The sequence below is a fragment of the Alosa pseudoharengus genome, unplaced genomic scaffold (genome assembly GCF_046254945.1).
Source record: "Alosa pseudoharengus isolate Yale_2024_CS ecotype anadromous, Long Island Sound unplaced genomic scaffold, YU_APseudo_1.1 YU_APseudo_1.1_scf_24, whole genome shotgun sequence".
NCBI classification, from domain to species: Eukaryota; Metazoa; Chordata; class Actinopteri; order Clupeiformes; family Clupeidae; genus Alosa; species Alosa pseudoharengus.
This window is the reverse complement of record NW_027468689.1, coordinates 1,945,300-1,955,299: the sequence shown is the minus strand read 5'-3', so window position 1 is coordinate 1,955,299 and position 10,000 is coordinate 1,945,300. Positions and strand designations below refer to the sequence as shown.

General features: G+C 44.0%; 2 protein-coding genes across 7 annotated transcripts in view; one reads left to right on the top strand and one right to left on the bottom strand.

Moving 5' to 3' along the window:
- Window positions 1-1,909, top strand: part of ppp6r2a (protein phosphatase 6, regulatory subunit 2a) — a 56,507-nt gene extending 54,598 nt beyond the window's left edge. Inside the window, exons 23-24 of the mRNA XM_076302789.1 lie at window positions 883-1,077; window positions 1,532-1,909. Coding sequence (XP_076158904.1) covers window positions 883-1,077; window positions 1,532-1,580 — 244 coding nt within the window. The 3' untranslated portion in view covers window positions 1,581-1,909. The remainder of the gene's footprint in view (window positions 1-882; window positions 1,078-1,531) is intronic.
- A 5,691-nt stretch (window positions 1,910-7,600) lies between these two features.
- The window catches only part of sbf1 (SET binding factor 1), an 88,387-nt gene continuing 85,987 nt past the window's right edge, over window positions 7,601-10,000 (bottom strand). For all 6 annotated transcript variants that reach the window (XM_076302782.1, XM_076302783.1, XM_076302786.1 and 3 more), the window contains one exon: window positions 7,601-10,000. This exon is cut by the window's right edge and continues 874 nt beyond it. The gene's annotated coding sequence lies outside the window, so the exon portion shown is untranslated.

Here is a 10,000-nt window from a genome sequence, read left to right as displayed (position 1 = left end):
ATTTCTTTGACAGTTGCAAAGGGGGAAAAAAGTGAGGATAGTCTTCTTTGCTCCCAGTGTACAAGTACAACGTTTCAACCACTCAGGTCTTCGTCAGATAGGCCTACACCTGTTGCACTATATCTGTGTGCATTCCTACATTACGTGTATTTCTTTGATAGTTAACGTTATTTGCTACCACATAAGAATAAGCCGCTATTATTATTAGGACTCAACACGCTTCGGTGGTGTGTGCTGTGGGCTTTAATTAGGAGCATGTCCTACATCTGATCTGGGCAATAATTATTTAATATATAACAAATTGCAGTCTACATGCCATGACAAACATTACCAGTAGTAGGCCTATTGACCGAATATAAAATAGATAATTTTAAGTTATGGTAATGTTATACTAGTGCGAACATTGCACTCGTATATTGTATATTGCACGTTAGCACACTATGATCACAGTCGTTATGTCTCATCAAAATTCACTGATGAAGGAAAGTTCGCTTTATCCCATAAAACTACACTCGTTTCACTTAGTCTGTAAGCCTAGACTAAAACTGAAGAGATGTACTTGGCACTAATCATGTAGTGGTGTTTTCTATAGCCTATTCGTTAACCCGGCGTTCTTTGAACTCTTTAAAAATGTTGGGATATGTCTGTGAGTTTGAATGACTTTGAAATCTATTTTACAAACGGGCCTCTGTGTACCTGTTGGCTTACCTTCACTACAGACAGAGATCAGGAGAAAGGAACGAGCTCTGAACGGAGATTATGTACACTAACCACTATGTACTTGTCTCTGTCCATGTGTGTGTGTGTGTGTGATTGCATGGGTGTGTTTTTGTGTGTCTCTGTGTTCGTGTGTGTGTGTGTGTGTGTGTGTGTGTGTATCAGTGAGGTACAGGTGCCCATAGAGAAGCTGAGTGTGTCGGACAGCCCCCAGAAGGCGGAGTCAGGGGGGACCCCTCAGCCCCCTCCAGCATCACCCCCCACCACAGCCTCCACCACAGCCTCCACCACAGCCTCCGCCACAGCCTCCGCCACAGCCTCCACCACAGCCTCTGAGAACATCACTGTGACAGACAAGAAGTACGTGCCTATCTCTCTCCCTCTTTCTCTGTCTGTGTGTGTGTGTGTCTGTGTGTGTGTGTGTGTGTGTCTGTGTGTGTGTGTGTCTCTGTGTGTGTGTGGGGGGGGTCTTTACACACTGTAGGTGTGTTTTTAGTTTCATAATGATCAGAATGACTGCGTGAAACCGTTTTAGTTGTGACTGTCTGCCGTATGACTGACTATATTGTTTATAGTTTATTAACTGTGTTACTCTGCCTGTCTTCTACTCAACACTTTTCCTTTCTCTCTCTCTCTCTCTCTCTCTCTCTCTCTCTCACTATATCTCTCTCTCTCTCACTATATCTCTCTCTCTCTCTCTATCTATCTCTCTCTCTCTCTCTCTCTCTATCTCACTCTGTCTCTTTCTCTCCCTCTCTCTCTCTCTCTCTTTCTCTCTCTCTCCCTCCCTCCCTCCCTCTCTCTTTTCCTCCAGAGTTGAGTGGCCTTCATCAGGTGGCCCGACGCCCAATGGTCCAGTCTGAGCTGAGCTGGGCAGTGAGTGGAGGGTTGAGGAGGGAGTCACCGTCTTCACCCACCCCACCCCTCCACAACAACAACAACATCAACATCAACAACAACAACACCGCCACCTTTCCCTGTCTGCTTCCGTCTGTCCTCCCCGTGGAAACATGAAAACGAAAATAAAAATCAAAAAGGAGAAAAAAAAAGAAACCTTGATGCCACTTGTGGTGTTTTCGCTTGACCATGCGGCCTCACCAGTGGGCCTGGACACTGCCAACCAGCCACTATCCATGGAGGAGCGGAGAGGAAGCCGGAGCGCCGCCCTGCCACCCCCCCCCCCCCACGTGACCCCTCCCCATGCTAGTCCCCCCACACACACACCTCAGAGCGGAGCGGCCAGTTTTAACCGTTTCTATGAGATATGCAGTTTCAATGTAGCAGCAGTGGAAGAAACAGCGTTGAGTCTAAAGACGTGCCGCCACAGGATTCAACACCACACGTTCTCATCATGACCTTCCGTTTTACACTTTTATTTTGAAATGTTTTGCGCTCCCCCCGACTTTCTTACTCTCTGTTCAATTTGCTGTCTGAGTCCTTCTCTCCATCTAGTCTTTTCTGCTTCCTCTGGTTGTTTATGTTCTCAGTTAAGCACACGTTGCTCCACCTCAGCACCAGTAGACCCCTACCCCCCCCACCCCCCCCGTACCAAAAACAGGCCTGTTTAGCCCAGTGGAATCAATAATCCCTTCATTAGAACCCAATCAGACGACAGCGCTTTAAGAAGCACTTATGCAACACTCTCTTTGCTGTATGTAAGCACAAGAAACGAAACGAAATGAAAAGAAACAAAAAAAATTAAAAGGATTATTTTTAAAGAAAAAAAAAATAAAGAAAAAGTTTGGCCTCCAGCCCACCGGGGGCAGTGGAGTGCTTCAGGTGTCTGACTGGCACGAGCTGGAGGGTCCACTTCTGCAGATTTGGAATCAGATTGTTGAATGTGTTCAAGTGCTTGTTGGAGTCAGGTGATAGATTTTGGGGCCAACTCTCGAGATGGGTGTCTCTCTCTCTCTCTCTCTCTCTCTCTCTCTCTCTCTCTCTCTCTCTCTCTCTCTCTCTCTCTCTCTCTCTCTCTCTCTCTCTCTCTCTCTCTCTCTCTCTCTCTCTGTCTCTCGCTCTCTCTTTCTTTCTCGTGCTCTTTCTTTCGATCTCATTTTTTCACTACTTTTCTCTGTCTCAAGAGTTCAGCTTCCTTATCATCATGTGCAATAATAACTTTTTTTGCCATTTTTATTCAAGGCGAGTTGATTTGATAAGTTGGCCTTCTTGGTGGCAAGTACAAAAAATATTTTGACAGTTCAGGTTTTTAATTTTTTTCTTTTTTTGAAGTTTTGTCTTTTTTTTCTTTTTTTTTCGGTTTTTAATTGCATGTGAAGCATTATACTCCAGCATATACAAGCAATTTTTGATCTAGCTAGCCAAGACCCTCTGATTGTATTAACTTAAGTTTGTCCTGTTGTTGCCCTTAGAAGAATTGATAAAAAATGAACCAAAACATTATCTACCTAAATATATAATTATCTACCTATATAATGCCAACATTTAGAAATCTTCATGAAAAGCAATTTTTGAGAACATGTGTTTTCTGAACAATATCCATTTGAAATATTCAGCACTTGCTCTAGCGCATTGAAATGCATTTGTGATGACATTTGCCTTAAGTTTGAACCCCACCCCCACCTTCCCAACTATCCCCCCCCAGGAGCAAAATCGCCTAGGACTCTCCCTTACCCCCCTACCCAGCAGTGAGCTGAATCCCACCCCACCAAAAGCAAAAGAAACCACATGCGTACGCACACCGCACATCCCACCCTTCGCTCAGACTCAAGTCGATCGATAACGTCAAACAAAAGAAAAGGTGAACCAAGAAAAACAACAACAAAAAAATGGAAAACAAAAAAAGTGTGTGTAGAACCTTTAGTCTAAGACCGCTCAGACGGCCATCACGTCGCTGTGGTCTCGTTCTTGTGCCATTAGGACAACAGTCAAAATTTGAAAACAACGAAAAACTGAAGAAAAAAAAGAATCAAGCAAAAGACTGGTAGTTGTAGAGGGACACGCTGCTCCCCTAGTCTCCACATCTCTCGGTTGTTTTTCTTTTCTGTTTTTCAGTAGCAGCCCTAGGCTCCTATTCTCCAACAGTCATATCTAAAGTAGCGCTATATGGTACCAAATCTCTGGATTACAACATTGTTTCTTTCTTTCTTTTCTTGGAAGTTATTTTATTTTGCACTTGCAGGAGTGTGAGGTGGTGACATGTCTGTGCTAAAGTACTTCTTTGTCTGTCTGTCTGTCTGTGTGTGTGTGTGTGTGTGTGTGTGTGTACACGTGTGTGTGTGTGTGTGTGTGTGTGTGTGTGTGTGTGTGTGTGTGTGTGTGTGTGTGTGTGTGTGTGTGTGTGTGTGTACACGTGTGTGTGTGTGTGTGTACACGTGTGTGTGTGTGTGTGTGTTTGTTTTCTTCTGTGTCTGCCTCGAGTCTCCCAGCATTCTGCTTTCAACAGCATATATATCTATATATATATATATCAGTGACATTTTCAAAAGGAAAGGAAAAAAAAACAGGTTTGTTTCCAAAGCCAAATTATTGCCTTTTATTTCTGTTGCTGTATGTTTAAAATCCTATTTTTTGAATTTAACCAATATTATTTTGCATATTGTAGAAATCTAATTTATGTGATTACTGTATAAGCAACCAAAATACTGCTTTCTCTCTTAAATGAACTCTTGAATGGTCTTACTGGGGAGCTTAACAGGCACGAGCGAGAGTCATCTCTGCCTGTGTGTATGTGTGTTTGGAGGGGGGGGTGGGGGGGGGTATATGTGTGTTTGGAGGGGGGGGGGGTGGGGGTGTGGCTGTCCTCTAGATTAAACACAGGGTGTGTGATTGGCACTTGTCTCACAGTGAGTTTGAGAGAGATGAGTTCCAAATGAGAAGTGCCTGAAGTAGAGTTCAGTCTGGTGTCGTGGGTACAGGGGGCAGTGCAGTGCCCACCAGTCTGGGCGGAAACACACGACCCCTCGTTCCCTCTGTTGTACAGGGGTGTGGTCAGACACCAGGTGTAAGATTAACCTGACTGGCCAGGAGGAAAGAAAACATGTACAGCAGTCGCACAAAGACAGCCTCTGGAATTATTTTACCTTTTAGCACTGTCAGGCTGAGGGAAGCGATCCCAGATAGACACACAAAGATGTCTTCTGTGATTAATTAATAGTCTTGCGTAACATGGACTGAGGGAGGGGGGGGGATCTCAGTGAGAATCTTGAGTTGTGTGCAGAGAGGATGCTGGCATATGGACACTTATGTACCGCACAAAACATGGAACAAACGTGAAACTTGGAGTGGGTGGGCGTCATGGAAACGAGTCGCATCCCAATGAGCAGATGCTTGGAGTGGGTGGGCCTTTCTCCACACGTTCAACTGGTTTTCATTTTGCTGATTCATAAACAAGCGGCTTTACTCTGGTATGGGCAGGTCTATGGCAAAGCATGAACATTTTAAACCAGAAACACCTGATTCATGTGCTATTATACATTATGTGGAAACTCAAGGATGATTTGTCATAATTAAATGCTTATATGCCTTATTTTCAATATCAGAGGTGCGTTTGGATGAAGCCCATAGCCTAGATGTAACCCAGGTACATTCAAAACTTTGTGTGAAGCTCCTTTACAAGTCAACAGACACTTTTAGTTGCAGATAGTGATGGACTGGGCTCCTTTGGTCACACCATTGTGGTCTACTCGGCAGCCACAAGCTTCTACTACAGAAGCCGTCCACAGCATCACCGATCATCGCAGAACTGGCCTCAAATGACCATGCAGCTCTCTACACTTCTATCCAAATATGGCGTCAGTTCTATCAGTTGTTCCTGCTACAAATCTGCATATTTAAATAAGAAAAGGTGTGCATGGTGTGCTCAACTGTGTATGGTTAGCCAGTGATGTCCATAAGATCAGTTTGCTTTTTTTTTTTTTTTACCTCAATGAGGCCCTTAAATAATGTTACACTTAACATATCTTCTAGTAAAAATGTGCCCCAAATTAGTGCTGTTACTTAAGTTTTCACAGAAATATTTCACACAAAAATGAGCTTGATTCTGGAGGAGAAATATGCGCCCCCTCATTTTATTACAATAAGCGACCGAACTGGGTTTTTGTTCTGTACAAAAATGTTGATATTTGTATATTTTTAATGGACCGATAAAATGTTATATTTTATTATATCACTTCATCATATACGGAAAACAGGCATAACAATTTTATCCATTATTACTATTATCAATTTCATTTGTCCTTTCTGGCAAAAACAGCTTAACTCAGAGGGGACTTGGCAGGTTTGCATCTGATCAGTGGAAATAAAGTGAGTATTTTAAACTAAAGGTTACAGCTGCGTTTGCTTTTTCACTGCTAAGGCCTTTTGAATTAGAATGGAAACAAAAAATGTCTTTTCTTGAAGAGCGCAATGGTCTGTCTGTTGTCCACACACCACCAGCGGACAAGCGTGCATGTGGGCTGCCCACCACGGTTGCCAGAGTTGACTGAAAAGGAACTCCTGGATCGTACCTTCCATTGGCCTGAACCAGCACAGGACCCCATCAGTGAGCTGCCTATTTGTGTGTGACCGTGGTGTCAGATCTTTCAGTAACACTTCGCTTGGATAGTCACGCCCACAGAGACTTGACTGATCGCCTGTTCAGTCCCGTATGTAGAATTGTTGTTGAACAACTACTGTCAACAGATACTTCATCTGAGCATCTGTAAATAGTCTTTTGGGCAGACTAACCAAGTAAAGTGAGACCGATGTGTCTCCTCAACTGACCCTACAGTTAAAATCAACACGCCACCACAGAGCCGCCCATCTGGCACAAAACCCTTGGTCATCACTTACTTACCTTTTGCAGGGTGGGAATAATGTTGCTCTCCCACGCCGTACTCTCTACAGACACAACTAAGAACTGCTATTTGTCACAGTGGCTTGGACACCCCCCAGTAGCGAACATGTTTCAGGGTTAACTCCACATTTGATTGCGTTCACATAACCCACACAGTGAACCAAATCCACGACACCCCAGTTGGCTGTGGTCCATCCATCACTTAACGTTAGTGGACACACTGAAGAACCCAACTCTGATTCCGGCTTAATGCGCTCAGATTTCCGGTGCTTATGGAGCATCCATCTAGAGTGCCCTCTGCGGCCGGCTAACGTCCATCCACTCTAGAACCCTGCAAACCACCTCAGCTAACGTCCATCCACTCTAGAACCCTGCAGACCACCTCAGCTAACGCCTGTTTAATAAATAATGTCCATATTCTGCACCTCACTGTGAATCGCACTGGCTCGCTCTTGACCCTACAGTCCAATGCAGCTGGAGGACATGTAGAGCAGGGAGGTCAGAGACTTAATTAACGAAAAGGACTTTGAATAGGTCTAACTGTACCATGTTACTTACAACCTGTAAATCCACATCTTTAGACTTCAGACTGACTTAATGAGGACTGGACACTGCAATCTGCGTATGGAGAAAACATGATGTAACTAATCAGAAGGGAGATCTATTGAGACCTGACTATGTTAACTCGACGTAAGTCATACACCTATGACCAATGACCTTTTTAAAGGCTTTATTTTAGAATGAAGTTATAGGGCCTTTCAATTAGATGACCACTTCCTCTGGGTTGACTTATTCTGGTTTGTCACTAACATACACCCCAGGCTACATGATCCAATCCTTTAAACCACAGACATCCACTTTTCATCAATTTTCAAGACACATTGTGTAGCTGAGGGGGGACCCAATCAATCCAAAACCCCAGACTTCCAGCGTGCATGGGTGATGTCAGACCCCAGACTTCCCCTCAGTGTGGCATCACAATGAGCGTAGCTGTTCTTTTCAGGTAAAAGAACTACAATGTGTTCATTTAAACGTTGACCGTGTGAATAAGACCTGTGATGTGCTGGGAGGACAAATGAGGATGCAACATTGATGTAAAATTATTAGATGGGGACTTATGGGCAGCTGTTTAATGGCCTACCATCAGCGTTTATTAAAGGACAGAGTACTGTACAACACAGACGGACATTCCCTCGTGACACACAGGGAGGAGGAGGAGGAAGCTGACCTGATGGGTCTTCGGTTTGGATTCCAAAAAAAGAAAGAGATAAAGAAAGAAAGAACACTTTACAAAACAAACAGGAAACAACTAGTATGAGACACACAAGACGTGTTGGAAGCAGAGCAGACACATGAAATTACAAATTAAAAAAAAGAAAAGAACCAAAAGCAAGGCCCAGTGACAATGAAACTCACTGTTTTCATTTTTAATCCTAAAAAATATTTTACATGATTGACAAAAAAAAAGAACCCGGCTCCTGTTTTTAAAAAACAGAAAAAGGGAAGGAGAACCGAAAAAAGAAAAGTATGAAAAGAAAAAATGCTCAAATTAATTTTTGTTCTGTTTGAAAGATGTGGAGATTGTGCATCAAAAAAACTGTGAGGAAGTCAGAGTAGCCTGTGAAGAGTGTATTGTCTGTGTTTAGAATGTGAGAGCGATGACCCCCCCAAACCGTAACCGTGGTTAACCAAACAAAAACAAAACAAAACACCAGTCACCATGGCAACAAAATGCCGTCCGATGCACTGCTTCTTCCTCACACTCCTCCCATCGTGCGCGCACACACACGGGGGGAATTAGGACACGCAGTTTAAACCAACTTCTTTTTAAACAACACAATGGGGGTTTCTTATTTTAAAACCCTTTTAGCAGTATTTAAAGTTCTCAAAAAACAAAAGCATTAGTTACGTTAATACAGAGACAAACGAATGGCACATATTTGATTTATCTAACTCAAAAAGAGAAAGAGGTGCTTGAGAAGAACTTTTGTTTCTTAAGAGGACAAAAAAAGTTAAATAAATTACTACCATAAATGTTACATACAACTCTGAGTAGTATATACAAAGCCGTTATTAGAACAAAAATCTACAATTTAAAAAAAAAAAAAAAAACAGTTCAACGAAACAGCAGTACAACCATATCTTACACTGTAATGTCAATTGTGTGTGTGTGTGTGTGTGTAGAGATGAATGGGCATAGCTGGGTTGTTGTGGTTGCGCTGTTTAAATGTAGAGGAGGAAAGTTGACAGGTACAATAGATGTGATACTTCTTCGGCATATTGAGAGCCCAGCAGCCAGAACAAAACTAAACTAATGGCTAAAAATCGCTAATGGCTACATCTCCTAGCTGAGGGGAGAACACTGTAGGGGGGTGGGCACACACACGCACACACACACGCACACACACACGCGCACACACACACACACACACGCACACGCACACACACACACACACACACGCACGCGCACACACACACACACGAGCGCGCACGCACACGCGCACGCACACACACACACACACACATACACACATACACTCCTCCTCTGCAGGCCCGCAAGCTAAAACACTGTTTCTGGAAGACATGCTGATTACAGGAGTCCTCACACACCCCCACACGTGCACATATATATACACACACACTGCAGAGCTCAGCTAGTGGTGACTCATCACTGACAGAATAAATGCAAACACACATTCTAAGAGTGACTTTATGGTGTGTGTGTGTGCGCGTGCGCGTGTGTGCGCGTGTGTCATGCCCCCACTCAAGTCTACTGTGTTCGTTTCCATGACTCCAGTAAGCAGGCGTCTCTGCTGCCCCCCCCCCCCGCTGCCCTGTCTTCAGAAATGTCTAACCAGATATGAAAGCATCGCCATGGAGACGGCAGGGTTCCATAAAACACCTTTTAAAACAGCTAGCCTACTGAACAGTCAGGTCATGCCTTTTGACCTCTAACCCCTCTACAGACACTCGTCATGACAACCAGTTATACCGCCTTGCATCACTATGGGATGTGAAAACAAACTAATACTCCCCTTCCCCCCCCCTCCTCCATATTTAATGTAATATTTTATTCTATGCATAAATGTACTATCAAAATATATCCCTCCATTTCCTACGTCATCCTCATCCCTTCAGTGGTGAAATAAAGTGTGTGTGTTCTGCTGAGGGGAGACTGGAGAGACTTCATGTAAACGAGCCGTCTGAGCTGAGCTGTAATCTCACACTGGCATGAGGGAGGGCGGGGAATTACAATACACGCTTTGGCCAGCAGGGGCCGCTGACGGGCTTCAACCCTCCTCCTGTCACACAAGAGAGATGGGGGGGGGGGGGGGGAGTAAAAGTCCTTCATGAACCGCTGGTCTGGTGCAAAACCAGAGCATAAGGAGACAATGTAGCATCAAAGTCGTCATCACGGATTAAAGGGAAGGAATCGGCAGTGTGTGTGTGTGTGTGTGTGTGTGTGTGTGTGTGTGTGTGTGTGTGTGT